The sequence below is a fragment of the Anastrepha ludens genome, chromosome 3 (assembly GCF_028408465.1).
Source record: "Anastrepha ludens isolate Willacy chromosome 3, idAnaLude1.1, whole genome shotgun sequence".
Classification (NCBI taxonomy): Eukaryota; Metazoa; Arthropoda; class Insecta; order Diptera; family Tephritidae; genus Anastrepha; species Anastrepha ludens.
Genome location: NC_071499.1, coordinates 5,528,853 through 5,547,336, shown reverse-complemented (window position 1 = coordinate 5,547,336; position 18,484 = coordinate 5,528,853). Strand labels below are relative to the sequence as shown.

Genomic DNA, 18,484 nt, shown 5'->3' with positions numbered 1-18,484 from the left:
ACCGAAAAAAGTCGTTTCGAGGTAAATGAGTTTAAAGATTGAGGTATAGGAGTGCGTGGACCGCTCTCTACATAGTTAATAGGCTGTAGAAGCTATAATATTGGGAATTTCCGCATGAAAATTTCACAGTATGTTCTTAAGATACTATACTTTTGAAATATCGAAAAAACAAAAAAACTGTTTTTTGAAATTTCCCCCCCTTGTCCCCTTGAAGAGAAATCTTCCTTGCCAAATTTTTTAAATTGGCGCCGAATCGATTAAGCAGCTCTAAATAATTTTCACTAGTGATGATTTTATACTTTTCAAAACTTTCCTTGTGTATTAAGTCGCATGCTTAGTAAAATATTCTTGTCACCAATTTTTCATATAAACGCGTTAAATCAAGTATTTAAGCTGAAATATGTATATGTATATAATTTTTTATATTGTCTGCAGGTAGTAATTTTATAATTTTACATTGTGCTTCCTCCTAATACGCGTCTTCTCTCCACTGTTGTATTGCCACTCTGCGTTTTTGACTGCACCATTCCATGTTCGCGTTGTCATTCATTCTTTAATCTCTTAGCATTTTTATGTGAGCAGGGAGTATTTTGAAACTATTGCGCAACTGGATAGTGGCTTCATGGCTGAACTTCTTTCTGCAGTGCGTTTCTTTTTAATTTTTTCCCCTTTCGAATAGGTCTATCTGAAACCGCGTTGCGTTTGCGCTTTGCGCCAGACCAGTAAACAATTGGCGGGATTGTCACTAAGTCAGCTGTGGCTCTCCTATGTATGTACGGGTATGTATGTATACTTGTAATGCATATTCAACCCCGTTTTCTCTTGTGCGTACCTTCCCTTCGCTGTAGCTTGTTTTCCGTGTTTTGCACCTTCGTATTTATTTCAATTTAGAGTTTACATCGGAATGGTTCTAAAGTACACCGGAGCAAATTTGATATCTCAACTGAATCAAAATTAATAAAACGTAAAATTGCGAGCAACTTTGAAACTTTTCTCTAATTAAAATCAAAACGTTGGATATGTGGACAGTTTGCTTACTGCCCCATAGCCTTTTTTATGCATAATAACTTTTGTTGTTGTTGTAAGTTTGATACTTTGTGTGCTAGAATAAAATGGTGCATTAAAAAAAATCCAAAATGTTGGCAAAATAGTTTTCTTATTCGATGAAAATTTGTTGTGCGGTTTTTATGTACGTTCGTTGTTGTTGTTATTTTTACAGTGAAAAAAGCTATGTTCAAGTCGCATTGAGTGTTAAAAATGAAGCAAATATACTTGTATATGTCCATATATACAGATATAAATAAATAATATATATAAATCTTTGTGAATTCTACTAAACAATTTAAATCGCCGTAGTATTTATTTTCTATCAATTATCACTAAGTTGCTGGGTTCTATGAAATCATCTAATTAAGTTGATTAATGTTACTAAATTACTCTTTATAAGATCAGGATTTATTGGCCTTAAATCAAAACATGCTAAATTTGCTAAAGTGATTGGGTAAAAGTCCACAGAAATATGTCTCTGTATCTTATTTCTCATTAAGTCCGTTTATTGGGAAACGTAAAAAACGGCAATGTTTACTTGGAGAAGTGTGAAATTTTCTGATTGTAATAAAGAGCGCAGACGATAATACAAATATCGGGTGCTTTTTTTAGCTGCACGGGAACTATCGATATCGATAACTATGATTTGACAGCTGAGAATGGCCAACTGTGTTAACATTTCTGTTTAGTAATGGTTGGTTGGCAAGTCACCCTAATCTTTTAACGCCAGAACAATGCTTACGAATTGTGAAAATATGTTATGAAGAAAATAAATCTTTTAGTAAGTTCATATAGCACTTCGTCTATTTTACGTGCGTTTTACACGCTGGCTGACCAATGAAGCGGTCCTTATTTCTTGCGAAATGAAGAAGCATCGGCCGTTGCGGTGAATGGTGATCGAGTGATACTAACTGCATTTTTGTTTCCAAAAATTAATCAGCTAAACATAGCCAATCATATTAAAAAAACAATGCCAAGAAATTATCTGCCAGATTTTTTTTTCTTATTCACTCCTCTCGGGAGCAAAGGGCCTCGACAAGACTCTTCCATCTTACACGATTCTGTGCTGTTGTTTTTGCACCGTCCCATGAGATGTCGGTATCTGCTAGTTTGCGCAGCATCGACCTTCTCCAAGTGTTTTTTGGTCGACCGCGACCGCGACCTCTGCTCCCTTGCGGGTTCCAGTCAAGTGCCATCCTCGTGATGCTATCTGGTGGTTTTCTCAGTGTGCGACCTATCCGTCGCCACTTTCTGCGTTTGATTTGCCTAAGAATGGGTTCCTCGTTCGTTAATCTCCACAGTGCATCGTTACTGATGGTGTTTGGCCAAAATATTCTGCAGATGATGCGGAGGCATTTGTTGATGAGGGATTGTAGCCTCTGTGTGATGGTGTTAGAGACCAGCCATGTTTCGCTTCCGTACAACAATACTGCCTTTACACATGAGCCGAATATTTGTAGTTTAGTGCGCCTGGAGATTTGCGAACTACCCCATACCGTATGCATTCGCTCGAATGCCGCCCTTGCTTTGTTTAGCCTGCAGTTGACATCTTCATCTGCTCCACCATCTGCCGTGATGATGCAGAAGCTTTCAACGAGAGCCACCGGGCATCCGTCAACCAATATCTGCCTTGCGTTGTTGTGGTTAACTCTCATGGCCTTGGTCTTAGCGATGTTGACCTCCAGTCCGACAGTGTGTGCCAGCGCGCCTAGTTTGTCCGCCTTCGCTGGCATATCAGAGAGCTTGTGAGAGAGGAAGCAGATGTAATCTTCCAGATTACAATAAAAGAAATCATTTCAACAATATTTCATTTTAAGTTCCCAAGCAAAAAAACACCTGATATGCATGGCATATGATTTCCGATAATTGGCCGTTGGTCCTATAGATAAAGTTTTCATTACATTTTGTTATAGTACCGACTCAATTTTATCACTGGAGCCTTGCGCTTCAGTTCCATTCGAAAAATCACAAACGGTAAATTCAACGGTATGATCACGCGGATAATGAGATTTTCGGACCATCTGACTAAACTTTTCTAAATCTATCTGTCAAAGTTGTTCATTTATTCCATTTTTTCACATACAATTCTTAAAGCATATTTGTAAACAAGAAATGTTAAGGAGACGCTTTAGAGTGTTGCGAAATTGTACGCTGAATGCGGGTACGTTGTGAATTACTAATGCGATGACAAAAAGTGGAGAGAGGATAACATTTAAGTTCCAAATCGCAGAAATATTTAAACATTAGGATGATGAAAACAGTGTTTACACTTGGGTAGCCAGTTTAGTTGATTTTTTTTGTATTTGCCGGGGACTAGCGCTTCAGTGGAACGAATATTTTCAAGCGTTCACAAAAAGGTTGGCAGAAAAAAAGTAAAAAAAAAAATTAAATTATAGTGAAATGCAATTTCACATATTAGTGAGTAGAGTTTGACGGCCTTTTGAACACAGATCCATAACTACTCAGCAATGCTTAGTATTTTAAATGGGATCTCTAATTCTATAGAGCTTAATATTTCAGTGTTGAAATTGAGTTTTTCATCACAATCAAAGTCCATATCATAGATGAACGTAATTTTAACAATGTTTTTTGTTTGCTGACTTTTTTAATAACAAAAAGAATCAATTCCTTAAGAGCTCTGAAGAAATTTTCGACAGAAAATTAATTCGCTTAGACAACATCAACATAAAAGGGAGTATAGAAACGCAAGACTCTGTGAGGAATGTTGAAACCTTATTTCTGAAGAAAATGAAGAAGGCAGTTAATGCTCACAGGGATCAGATCGAAAAAAAAAAATTAATCACTGAACAATTCTTCTACTTTCTAGCGCGTCCAAACTAATAAGGCTGCATATCGAGAATCGTAAGGTTGAAACGGTTCAAGTGAGCGAATAGTTTGAAGAGTAAATCGAATGATACTTTTTTTCCGTAGGGCAGGTTAAAACGTACAACTTCTGTTTCCGCGCTTACGATCCGATTTTTAATATTGTCAATACTTATTTTATGCTTTATTTTCGTTACAATAATTAATTAATCGTTACAATAATTAATTAGCATTAATAATTTTATTTTTTATTTTCGTTACAGATGTCGTTAACGAAAAAAGACCCCACCCTGCGCGTTGCTGCCAATGATCCGCACTTGGTCAGTTTAGGAGGTGGACGTTTGAGCACAGCTGTTACCATTCATTACATACCCATAGGTAAGAAAAACTGCGTTGGAAAAGATCTGCATACAAACCTATGTATTTGAAGATTAAAAACTATGAATTTTCCAACTGAAAGGATTTTTAAGTGCCACAATACTTTTTAATGTATTAATGTAATGTAATTAATACATATTTCGATTGTTTGAATTTTGAAAATTTTTCTTCGCAATGTTTGCGCACGCATACAGAATTTCATAAAGAATTTAATTATTTGTATCCATCTCCGCATAAACGTACATACATATTTACAACAATGTTAGCTATTATGCGAGTTAGAAAACCGGTAAAGATAACTAACACATTTATGTCGACATATTCTTATGCGAGGGTATATTCCAGTGTAGGTGCATAGAAGTTATTGTGTAAGTACATATTCATTTACGTGCATTTATATATAATACAATCACGCATGTCTGCAAACGCATACATATCGGATGTTTTTTTCGATGCATGAGAACTATCGATATCGATAACTATGGTTTGACAGTTGAGAATGGCAAACTGTGTTGACATTTCTGTTCAGCAAGGGTTGGTTGGCAAGCCATCATGAATTGTTAAACGCCAGAACAACGCTTCCAAATTGTGGAGATTCGCTTTGAAAAAAATAAAACTGTTTGCGAAGTTCATAGACCACTTCGTTCATTTAACGATCGGTTTACACGCTGGCGGCATCATCCAGAAATTAATCAGCTAAACATTGACGACATTTCTTCCAACAAGACGGCGTAACTTGCCATACAGCGCGCCCAACAATCAATTCAGCATTAAAACCGATGACAATGTCAGCCTTGAATTCCAACGTAGAATCTCTCTTGCCAACAAGTGCTACTTTGGACTAAGTAGAGAGAGAGAATGATGCTAAAATGTAAGTCTATATTTGGCTGGGTCGGTACGGTAACTTAGCTTCGATCGGATCGCAACCGGATCTAAATCTAAACGCATATAAGATGCAACTCTGGTGCAGGCATTGAAGCAATTGGGCTATTGTTTGCCTCATACGTTCGTTGAGTTGTCTGAAAATCAGCAGTACGGATATATACCCTGAAATTATCTTCAGCTTTGGCAGTCAAAGCTCCTCATAAAAAACCATTTGCCGTTCGGAGTTGGTTTAAACTGTAGGTCCCTCCAATTGTGGAACAATATCAATACACACGCCGCAAATAGGAGGAGGAAATCGGCCAAACACCTAACAGAAGTGTACGCGCCAATTTCTTTTTTGTTTTTTATGGCCGTCATTTCCGGCTTAATGGGTATGTGGATAAGTAATGTGCCGTTTTTAATGTGCAGAGTTTCCTGAGACATTTTATTGCGACGGAGTTTAGATGTGTCATGCATCATTTCGAAAAGAGAGGCCCACCAATCGGCTTAGACAGCCGTCATGTTATATGTTTCCTTTAAACTACGAGGTACATCCAGAAAGTAATTGTACTCAATTTGTGTAGGTTCTAAAAAAGTTATTAAAAACAAAAATTACATGGTTACTTTTGTACAGGTGTAAGTTAACTCGCTCACTTCTTCCTTCATTTTCTCATCTGCTGAAAACCTCTTTCAACTCATGTACGCCTTCAGGGATATGAAAAGATGATCCGAAGCCACCAGGTTCGGTGAAATTCGGGGTATGGTTCGAAACGGTGTATGATCCAGAAGATACTTCCTGGCGTCTACCATGTGAGGTCTTGCATAGTTGTGCAGCAGACAGACTAGACTACCTTTGTCAGCATGAACCTCATTTTATTCTCAGGGTAGCAGATGACGTTGCGAATTTCCCACTTGGCGGGAATTGGATCGACACTGTTAGCAAGAGATGCTTCTGGATCAAACGTTTTCAACATAAAACACGTATTAACCCCGAGTTTGTCTCATTTGGAAGGGGAGAAAACAAACTATGCGGCAGTGTTTCCACCATGCCGAGCAAACCGTTCTATGGTCGTGAGAGCCCCTGTACAAAAGTATTTTCTAGACGTGGAATTGGAAAGCGTAGATCAAATTAAATATCTAGGACCGCTTCTCAGTAGAACGGATGGTATAACGATTGATAGGGGGCGGCCGCGGAAAAGGTACTTAGACGACGTTGAGGACATTCTAAGAAGCATAGGAGCGACCAACTACCGTAATATGTTTATGGACCGAGATGCATGGAGAAATATTGTGGAGGAAGATAAGAATGTGAGCTAATAGAACTAAAGTATTGGTTATTGTGTTTTATTTGAAAAAGTTCTATGCCTCGAAAAATAATGAGTTACTAAAGTTTTTTCCAATAAGAGGTGTTATTTTGATATTGAAAGAAAAATGCAATTTTTTAATATAAATGATCGGATGTTTATTTCATTATAAAGAGGAAGGTATGCCGTTAATAGTGGAAAATAACATCAGGCAAATGATCACCACGACCACGCTTACAGGACAAGATCCTTTTCATGAAATTTTCCATAACCGAATTGCAAAGTAGCTGCCCTATGTCCTCGATATTCTCACGAATTCCATTTTTGAGGTCTTGAATCGACCCTGGCCCCAAAGAAAAAAGTCACACGGTGTTAAATCACAAGATCCCGGTGGTCAATTGTGATCACCTCTTCGAGAGATAACACGGTTTGGAAACTTTTCCCGTAAAAGATCAATGGTTTCGTTGCTTGTGCGGCACGTAGCGCCGTCTTGTTGAAAATAAACGTTGTCCAGATCAATACCATCCAATTCCGAACATAAAAAAATCGTTAATCATCTCTCGATAGCGCAATCAATTCACCTGTAACACCTATTATTGGAAAACCCTTTACATGCAACCGGTCGCTGAGATGCAAATGCAGTTTTCCATCGACGAAGAGTACTAAACGATATAGTAAATATAATAAAATTGTTCAATGTTATGAAACAGAAGGAGGACTAAAAATAGATTTGAACTATTATCAATTATGTTCTGATAAGAGGACGAATAGGCCGATGACAAAAGCTTAATTATTATACTCTGTTGCTAACTATTTATACGAATATACCTACGTGCTACAATTCGCATACTGTTATGCTTCTCATTTTCAAAGCTTATGCTTATGCACGGTGTTTGTTCATTAGCCTTGTCAGCTGTTGGGCGAGTACGAGTATATACCTATGTGTATGTGTGTATGTATGTGTTTAAATGCCGAATATTTAATTAGTAAAGCTATCATAAAAATGAGTATGTATTTTGTGTATAGATATGTATGCATGTATGTGTGTATGTATGTTGGTATTTGTCACTTATTTGTTTATAATTTGAGCAGAAGAACATAACAATGAATATCAGCATTGTAGCACACGGTAATAAAACTGGCGTGTCTGCCCTGTATTTTCCACTATTTAATTATTTTACTCCTGACGGGTTGCTCTACAAGGCATGGCTTTTAAATAGCGAGCACCGGAACGATTCGGATTTAAATCTGGCCAAGTATTGTCACTTCAGCAGTATTCCTTAATAAATTTCGGGGAATGTGTTATGTTTTTACAACAAAAACAAAAATGACGAGATTGGGGCTGAATCCAGAAGTAGAGGAGGCCTAAGTGGCCACACCAGTCAACGCAGTAGACGACGGTCGCTGTAAGTGCAAAGGCATTTTGAACCCTACCTCACCCACAACAAAAAAATACACTTGCGCAAAAGTGCGACTACCAGCTACGGCAATTCAATCACTTGAGATGTATTTTTGGTTTCTTTCTTTGTTTCGAGTATATCAAATGTTTTGATCCACGTATCGGTCGGCTTACCACATCAAAAACGGTTTACAATATGGCCTGAAAATACAAATCTCCACCTTTTAGACCTTCTAAATTAAACAACCAGTTACTTACGCTGTCGTCAGAAGTCAAGTATCTTGGTTAATACTTGACCCGAAGCTCTATTAGAACCTGCACATCGAAAATCGAGTTAAGAAGGCCAGTTTCTTACGCTGTGGTCAGAAGTCAAGTATCTTGGTATAATACTTGACTCGAAGCTCTATTGGAACCTGCACATCAAAAATCGAGTGAAGAAGGCCAGTTTCTTACGCTGTCGGCAGAAGTCAAGTATCTTGGTATAATACTTGACCCGAAGCTCTATTGGAACCTGCACATCGAAAATCGAGTTAAGAAGGCCAGTATAGGTTTGTATAGGTTTGGTATTGGCATCACTGTCGCCATTAATGTCATTTTGCACTTACACCCCGTTACATTACTTCAAGTTCAATCCATTGCCACTCAGACCGCTATTAGGTTGACCTCTCTCCATCCGCAAGCTACGTTTTGAGGGCTGTGCTAGGGCTATCTTTCCAAGCAGGCTGGAATGGAAGGAGAGTGGTATCTGCACGGACATAGGTACTTTTGTTTTCAACGACGGCTTCAAGATGGAATCTGGAATTGGAGCGTAGTGTAGTCTTGGAAAATGCTTGGAAATCCCTGTTGGCAGGCAGACATAAATATCTTTTCTGTTAGTCAAACTGCGATCAAGGCCCTGCGGGGATCCGGCATCGAAAGAGCCTGTTGAACACTTTCTCTGCAAATGTTCGCGTCTGGCGGCTAGGCGCTTGAGGTTCCTTAGTGTGCCTTTCGGGGATAGCCTGAAGCACCTCTCTAGCCTAGATCCCGTTTCTCACCCCCACTACGGTCAACTCTACTAAAATTTCCATTCTCGCTAAACTCCCTGAATGAATAAGAAAAAAAAAAAAACAATCAGACTTGTTGAACGACCAGACATGCGAAGCATGAAAACGGCAATAAAAGCAAGATATGTGTTCGTTGAGGCTATGAAAGGGAAAACGATACGCGTTCTTAACCCTAGACCATCATTTTTCGTCAAACGTATAGGGTGTTTTTAATATAGAATTTGTCTGTAAGATCATTTTCTGTAGACTGAAATAAAATAAGTCATCCTCAAAACGGCGAAGGAACTGTTCAGCACTATTTTGAACAATGGAAGATTCGCACGGTGTGAAGTGTTAAGTAAATATGTCTGAAATGGAATATGTGGATAAATATGTACGAAATATGGACAGACTTCCTATGGTTCTATGCTCCCGAGTAGAGTGAACAAGAAAAAAATGTATGAAATCAAAATAAAATGTTTTATAGCGTCCGTATCGTTATTTAATGGCCACACCTTGTTTATTTCCTCTTTTATTTTGTGTGCTTTTTGCGACATGTGTACATAATAAGCATTGTAGACATGCACATACATACCTATCCAATTAAAAGCAATATTTACGAAATACTTATATATGAATGTAGTTGGTTTGTTTGGGCAAACTTATGACTTCACTTTTGACACTGTTACTGCGAGCGAAGGTCACTCATCATTTCCCAAATCAGTTTCTCCGAAGACACATCTTAAAGAGAAGCGTAATTTTTCAACATTTATCTGCGGGGTTTGTTTGCTTTATTTGAAACAAAGTTGGTTAAATTTTAAGCTGCAATTATTTACTTTTTAAGAAACACATTTTACATTTATACATTTATATTAGATACTCAACTCTGTATCTGTTTATCTACTTTAGGTGATATGACTATTGGCTCGGCTTCCACTTGCAGCATATCTCTGAATGGTAGCGGCGTCCGACCGATTCATTGCACCATCTATCGTAGCGAGGAGAACGAAGTGACAATCGTACCAGAGCATGACGCCCGCATATTGATTGACGGTACGAAGATCACACAGGAGACGAACCTCACGCAGGGTGCTATGATCACCATTGGAAACTCGAATTATTTACGTTTCAACAATCCAGCCGAGGCCCAAATGATGCGCTCAGCGATGGGTTCCAACGAACGTATCTCAATGCCACAGATAGACTTTACCCAAGTGTCACGACGTGATTCCACCAAAAGCCTTAGCTCGAGCAATGGCAGCGCAGATGCACGGCAATCGCTGGCCATTGATTCTTTTTATGAGGAACATATCAGTCCTATGTCAAATGTACAAATGTCAATGTCAATGGGCAGAGAGTCCATGAAGAATATATTGGGTAGCAACAAATCGTTATATAACAACGTCGCTGCGGCGCCAATCGACATTAACGGTTTGCACTGTCCAAAGGTCTTCACAGCCGACTTGGTGACTGTGAATATGCCCGCCAAGGATGTGTTGGGTCAGAAGTATGCGAACTTCGCAAAAAATTTAGCTGAAAATCATCGTGCAGATAAGAATGTCACTCCTTTGCGTAACAATCAACTGAATAACATTATAAAGGGCAATGCCCAAAATGTACCAGGAAATTATGTTAATATTCCGAGCACATCGAATTTCATACAGAACACAAACACAAATGGAGGTGGTGAGTTTTTGGCAAAGGTGAATAATACGACACTGTTACGAAGCGCGAGCAGTGCGAATCATCACAATGTGCCCGCTTATGATCGCTACCCGAAACCAGGTACTTATGGCGGTCTGCAAATCTATCCCATGAACGGTGTGAATACGGAAATTAATAGCAGCTCAACAAACTCCTCGCCGCTGCATCGGTCGCAATACGAGAGTTCACCGAGTATGCAACGGAGGAATCTGTCAAATCTTAGCAACTCAGAGAATGAACGCCTTGAAGACATGCTGAAAATATGCACCGAATATTCCGATCGCCAAAATCAGAGTTGTGCCGCTTCACTTACTTCCTCGCCTATAGTTCAAAACCGGATCAAGACGAACGGTTCACTGCCACGTGACAAGAAGTCACCCTTCTACCATGACCTATCCGGTACGCAGCTTCAACAGTCCTTCTCGGGCAGCAATAGCAATCTCAGCGTCAAGGCTCATAACGGTCCAGTATCAAGCTCATCTGGTTACGAGAATGTTCGCTTGGTTGGGCAGAATAGAGTAGAAATCGGTGGTCAATCTCAAGGCCCAAGTTCACCAAAGACTGGCTACGAAAATGTGGTGATGGGTAAATATGTGCCTCAAAGTCCACGTACCAAAATACGTACCACTTGTATGTCGCCGAAGAAAGAGCATTCGTTTGTTAGTGTATACGGTCAAGCGCCTATCTCAGCAGTGCCACCACCTATCGCACCTAAGCCGTCTAAACATAGTGAATATGAGCAACTTATCAAGACTTTTGAGGAGAAACTGAAATTAGAAATGCAGGCCATCGAAGAGAGCAGTCGTTATCAGCCGACTAGTGCTGCCGCCAAAACCGCGCCGTCGTCTGCTGAACACTCGCCAGCAAAGCGTGCAAACAAAAATATTAACAATCTCACGCTGAACTTGTACGAGTCGAATTCGTTGCAGAATTCACCTAAGCTGCAGAAGAAACCAGCGCCAGCACCGCGAATGTTTTCAAAAACAGCTCTGATGAGCTTTAACAATAGTGGCGCCGCCAAAAATGTCGTCATTGCTGGTAGCGGTGCTTCTTTGCAAAAAACATCTGCCTCTGCCAGAAGCGAAGTGGAGGCATCGAAAACAAAGCAGATTTTGGCTGACACTGAAGACATTGAGCAACTTAAGCAAACCAGAAAGCAGTTGGTTGTAAGAGTGCAGGAGTTGAAGAATGAAATATCGGAACTGCAAAAACAGGAAGCAGAGGAACTGAGAGAGGTGAGAACTCAAAATTGTACATTTGTGAATATGTGTAAGTGTTTTTGATGTTAATGGGCTTTTGTATTATTACAGTTGGATATGGAAAAGGCACTAGTAACTGCCGAAGTAAATTCGGTGGGTGATTCCGTTGGTGAGCTGGAAACGCAGCTTGAGCTTTTGCAGAACAAAATTCATCGTTTCGAGGCACAAAGAAATGCTACTCGTGTCATGGAGGAGAATCAGCAAGCCAAGCTGAAGCAGTCAATTGAAATGAAGCAGGATCAAGTGAAGAAGTGAGTAGAAAATGTGCAATTTAGCCTGAGTACAAACATATTTTTTTACATATTTTATAATTTCCGTTACACAGATTGAAGTCGATGTTGCAGCAGAAACCAAGTAATGACTGCCTGAAAGAGGAACTACACAATGTAAGTGAATCACTGGAAAATGATCGCAAAACATTTGAGGATCTGGAATTCCAGTACTTGGAAGAAGAATCCGAGTGGCACGCCTACCGCGAGGAGTTGCATAATGAGGAAGCGAACTTGTCGGCGAAAATAAAGGAAAAGCGCATAGAATTGCAACATTTGGAACGTCAGGATTGGGGCAATACTTCAGTGCACGCGAAAACACTAAAGTCCAAATTAGTGGCGGCATGTAATGCACTGAAAATAGAGCAAGAGCACCTAAAAGCGGTTGAGAGCAGCATTTGTGACATTACCGGTGAATTAAAAGTGGACTCGTCCGACGAAGATATCAGCACCGCATCTTCAGCTTCACCAATACTACACAACAATCTTGCCGCAGGTGTTATGTCCCAGTCACTTTTCGGTTCAGCCGAACTGCTTTGCCCCAAACGCAGCAGTGACGATATAATGTCAAAGAGTGTGAATGAGAATATGTTCTTCAATAATAAAATTGAATTACCAGCTCAAGCGCCAGTCACAAGTACCCCTAAACGTAAACAACTTTATGTCGTCGATATTGACGATGCGAATTTGTCATTTAATCATGTTGATGCAGCGCCTAGCAGCGAAGGTGGAAAACACGGCACACAAAATAATGAGCAAAATGCTGAACGGGTTAAATTTAATCTTACGCTGGGTAATGATGACTTCGAAGTGAATCCACTGGAACGTCGGGTGCCATCGCAGGACGACATTGATCGTATATGCAAGGTGACCAGTAGCGCACCCATTTCAACAAAAGGCGCCAGTACGAGAATATTTGACAGTATCAAAGAAATCGAACGGAATCGCCAATTGCTGCTTGCTCAACAAGGTAAATACATTTATTTTATGAATTCCACATATTTCTTACTGTAAAATTTTAATTTTTTTAAGGTCATCACGTGATTGAGCATGAGCGTCAAAAAATAATTGATTTGAAGAAGAAGTGCCACGATGAAGCACGCGCTCAATATCTGCTAAAAATGAATAACGGCGAAATCGAGTAAGTACTGATCTGTGAGTTAAAACGTTTAGCTTTTCAAAAGTGTACACTTGCTGTAGATTTCGAAGACATTTTTTTATACTGCCTGCTGAAAACGATGAAACAGTTTTTAATGATTACTACTAGCAGAGGTCGGCGCTATAGCCTAGTAGATTTGCACTCTGCTACCATTGGATTTGCCTCGAATTCAATGCCCATTCTGAACATGAAATATTAAATGATGGTAAAATCTTTTCTAATTGAAGTCCTCCTCAGGAAACGTTAGCAATTAGCGAATACATGAAGCAACTGGTATTAATAAACATATGCTTCTGTTGGTAGCGCTGGAAAAGAGCTGCTAAAAAATGATATTTGTCTGAAAGCAAATGTCTTACAGAGAAACATTCGATTCTTCAATTCGTTATTTGTGGTGCTCGTACTCACTAACACCCTTTGTGTTCTCGTTTTTCTCAATGTTGTTGTTGAGTTTAGACTAAAAACTAACAATTAAAGGGTGATCAATTTAGAGCCATCGGATTTTAAATTGTAATAAAACAAAGAAAATTCAAATTGAATGTGCAATCTTTATTATTTTTGTGTAGAACCATTCATGACATTTGTTTTTTAAAGATAATCGCTTTCAAATGCAGGCCGCAACTGCACCGAAACTCGGCCATGATGCCAGTGATTCCTCCAGCCCATAGGCCGCACCAAACGGTTTTTTCCAATGAATCGTAATTGCTGTTCTTGAATGCTTCGGGTTGCTCTTCAGCCCAAATGCGGCAATTTTGCTTATTGACGTAACCATTAAGCCAAAAATAGGCCTCATCGCTGAACAACATTGGTCTGAGCGCGCGATTACGGCTTTTCCTAGAGCGTCGAGGCGTAAGTCTTTCCATGTTGAAATGTCAATGAATATAGAAAAAAATTATGGATTTAGTTTGACAGTAGTCACGCGTGATCTGTCAAAAAACCCTGTTGGAAAAAGTAACTCCAATCTGATCACCCTTTACAAGTTGTGTGATCACGATGGTCAACACCAAAAGAGAATTCGCAAAGTTGAAGCAACTAAAGTCTCGCTATATGAACGCGGTCTAATGAAACACTCTTGAAAGAGAGTTGGCAGCATTGCGCTGCAGCTGCTTGGAGGCGACATTAAACAGCAGATCCCTCTATTTGTAGGACAAGTTCAAGACGCTTCCACAAATTGGTATGATGCTGTGTCTAACCACATACATACTTATGTATAGTAATGGCGGCTTAGTTACTGTTGCTTTCCACATTCGTTAGAAGAAAAAGTTTAACGGTAAGCAGTAAATAGATTTGAACACATTTGAAAGCAGTTTTTTTCTATATAGTATACCATGCAGTCGTTATTACTTTTGCTTTATGAAAAAAAACTTGTAATTTTCCGGCTTTCGAACATGTAGGAATTCATTGGGTGACGACAGTGCTGCTGCATTGTCTTCAATTAAAGCAACGTTTGTGTGAGTCTGCATGCGAACTATAGAAGTGGTGTACTACTCCATTTCGAAGTAAAGTTGCGTTGATTAAATTCAATTAGCTCGGCATTTATGCGAATAATGCAGAGACTCCACTTGTTAACCTCGCATGACATTTTTAGTTGCAGGGAGTAATAATTTTTAGATACCCATGAATGATAGTTACATCAAATGAGTGATCGCGATTGCATGTCTCCGTATCTCACAGTAATAACTAAAAAAATATATTATTTGTTTAAGTAATGTGTTGTTGTGCTTGTTTCTGTAATTTAATAAAAATAATTGCCAAATATTTTTGGTGGGTGCTGCAGGAGTGATCGTTTTGTATGGATCTAATTTCGGGCATCTTCCCTTATGTATACTCGACCATCGTTCACAAATTTCCTTAACTCAATTCTGCGTAAAATATATTGTAATGAAAATACGACCTGCTTTGTGGGCGCATAACTTGAGAGTAATGAACTTTGTTATTCAAAAATTAGAGCTGGTAAAGTATAGTAAAATCTGCTTAGGAGCAAACAGTCGACAAAGTGGAAACTTTGTGCAAATCAGCCTTAAATTTAGATTTATTGGAGGTTAGCACTTCGACCTCATAGTCTTTCCTTCCCACGGTAGTCGGATCTATGTTAATGGAACGAGCCGGATGTACATCCGGTCAAGGACTGTCACTCCAGAAGCATTCCTCGTAATTGTATTGGAAATGTTTATGCTGCTACAACAACAAACTCATGGTCTTTTGTGCCCTCTATTCATCACAGTATCTCATCCTGACCCAGTTCGCTTACTAAATGTAAGATAGAGCTGTGTTGGACTCAGCGTATGTGCCTTCTTCTTCCGGCTGCAAATGACCGATATGTCTCAACCTTCTCCGTGCTATAGCACTGCATTCAAGGAGAAAGTGTATTGGAGTCTCCTGGGATTGGTTACAGATTTGACAAGAGTCAGCAAATACATATATATTTATTATTATTTTTTAATTAGTTTTAGTCTTAAGGGGGGATTCTACTGTAAAAATCAAATTTTCATGGATTTTGTTTTCATACTTGTATTAATTTAATTAGTAAAAAAAAGTTTAGGGTTACATAAACACAGGTCTTGAGTGTACAAAAACAATTTTTAAATTTATTTTCATTTCAAAATGGCAGCTGTACAGCCGCTCCCCCGAAACGCCTTTTGAAATCTGCCCACACTATCGCGCATTTAAAAAAAATCTGAAATGAAAAAAACCAATTTTTTTTTATTATATATCATTATTTTTAGTTGTTAAGCCTATTACTTGCAAAAAAAAAATTTTTTGGTAAAATTTTTGAAGTTTTTTAAAAAATCGACATTTTTTTGTTGTCATTTTGTTATTAAAAAAGGGGTTATAAATAATAAATTTTTTCCCACCATAGCTTTAAAAACTAGTAAATATTGTTAAAAAGATACTATCAAAGTTTGAGCTTGATATGTTAATTTTTCACGGAGCTGTGATGTGGGCAATTTTGAAAACGTGGTTTCGAGAAAAACACGCTTAAACAAGCGCATTATCAAGCGCATATGACCGTAAACCGCTCGAGCCCTCAGTTTATACCTGCTTTACTAAAACTTTTATAACTTGAAAACTATTCAAGATTTCTTTTTAAGATTTTCATGGAACATTCTGGAGTTGTTTCTGAGTATGTTTCAACAAAAAGTAAAAAATCGATTTTTTTTAAATTTTACAGTAGAGGGGGGCCCTTAAATGAATTATGTAAAAATAGAATCGAACATTTGCGTTTCGTAATTCTTGTACTGCAACTTCATAAATGTTAAATAAATTTCTTCATACATATGTATGCATGTACAGATGTATATATAAGGCTTTGCAAATACATATGTATGTACTTATACCTATATATAGGCCCCCATTTTCCAGCGAAATCGAAAGTGGGTTTAAAAATTTGCTTCTTTGCACTATGCAAGTTTGATCGCCGCTCTCGCGTATTCACCAGCTACTGGCGATTTTTCTATCAACTGACTGACTCATGATTTAAGAAAAAAAGCACTTACTTAAACGTTGCCTCACCCACCTTAACTCTCTCAAAAATGTCAACAAATGTTCGTATCTTAAATTTTTTGCTTTAGCGATAACGTCTTTGATTGTATTGGCGTGTCCGCATAAACATATACTTGCATATCTATTCCATATGTACGTGACATATACATACGCTACACAAGCTTAATTCATACACTAACAATAAATGGCAAGCAAATAAAATAAGACATTTGATATTTACTTTAAAAATCAAATATGTGAGCCCGGAAGAGATAGACATACCAGTAAGGAACCGGTTATTAACACAAACATTTTGAATATTACAAACAAACCATTTTTATTTGCCGGCTGCTTGCTGCCTTAACTTTTTTACTTATTCTTTTAAGCACACGCGCATTTCAGTAGGTCACAACTGGGCTAAGTTAATCGCTGCATAGTGTACTTTGTCACAAGACGCACTGCTTCATCGACTGGAACACTTCAGTCAGACGTAGCCGCATACATAAATATGCACATATATAATAACATATAAATGTATACAACATGTAGATACAGGCTTGGCCAAAAGTATTAGGCACCCTTTAATTACTGAATTTTTCGTTTTAAAAAGTGATGTTTATGATCTTTTATTAATAAATCAGTACAAATAAAAGGAATTAGTGATAAAAACATTAACAATTAGTGGGGCCAACCTCTGCTTTGATAACATCCTATGTGGTATGCTGCGTACAAACATTGCACAATCAGCTGTACTTATGACGCTCCACTCGTGAATTAAACCATTTTCAGCGGTGTTTGCGATGTTATGTTGTGTTCCTTTATCTAGCCCACATGTGCTTTATCGGGTTTAGATCTGGATATTGTGCTGGCCACAATGTTATTGTCTTTAAACCAAGGCATCGTAGTCGCTGATTTGTGACAAGGAGCATTGTTTTGAACTCCTGAATTGAACTCTATCTAAATTAGTGTTGCCGAAAATGTGCGTTAACGAAGGTAAAAGTATGCTTAACAGAGGGTTCCAAGCAATCTGGATGGTATTCCTCGGCAACCCGTCGCCTCGCGAAAGTGTTCCAAGTAGGAAAGAAAAAAATCGTTTTATAAGATTTGTATTAGAGAAGTTATGGTTTGGTCTTTTAAAATGATGTAAACTAAGCCTCTCTAGAAGTTCGATTCATCAGACCACAAACCACAGACCATTCGACCAATGCTCCGTTGGTATCGGAGAGTCCGTTTTTTTTTTTTTTTTTTGAAAACCACGGCTCTTTTCGGGCTTTGCATCCTTTTAAAACAACTTCCAGAAGCTTTCTTTTAGCTGTTAGAGCACTAACGGATTTTCCAATTTCTTCCGAGAGGGCAGCTGCAAGGTCAGAAGAGAATTTTTTACGATCCTTGAGAGACTCGCATACGTTTTCGGACTTTCCATGCACTAGTGAAGCGTTTTCTGCCACTATGATTTATTATGTTCGGATTTAGTCTCCGCAAATCGCTTAATAGCAAATTTCGACTGCACAGCGCAAACATCCCACCAACCTCAACCTGAGACTTCCCTTCCTCACTTAAAACTACTTAAGTAAAGTATTTACATATATCCGCTTGATAATTTAGCATTAAAGATTATTCAAACATTGGCTATGAAATTTAAAAATATTTTAAGTATACCTTTAAAAATGCAACTTTTTAGACTTTACGCACCATATAATTTATTGTTGTAATCAAAGGTTAAATACACTATGCTGACACATTTGTAAAAACAGCGATCACTTTGGGGTGCCT

General features: G+C 38.5%; 1 protein-coding gene across 2 annotated transcripts in view; it reads left to right on the top strand.

The window, feature by feature from the left end:
- Positions 1-18,484, top strand: part of LOC128856895 (pleckstrin homology-like domain family B member 2) — a 101,760-nt gene that overhangs the window by 61,832 nt on the left and 21,444 nt on the right. For both annotated transcript variants that reach the window (XM_054092325.1, XM_054092324.1), the window contains exons 3-7: positions 4,134-4,248; positions 9,750-11,779; positions 11,855-12,054; positions 12,129-13,042; positions 13,105-13,213. In XM_054092325.1, the coding sequence (XP_053948300.1) occupies positions 4,134-4,248; positions 9,750-11,779; positions 11,855-12,054; positions 12,129-13,042; positions 13,105-13,213 (3,368 nt within the window). The remainder of the gene's footprint in view (positions 1-4,133; positions 4,249-9,749; positions 11,780-11,854; positions 12,055-12,128; positions 13,043-13,104; positions 13,214-18,484) is intronic.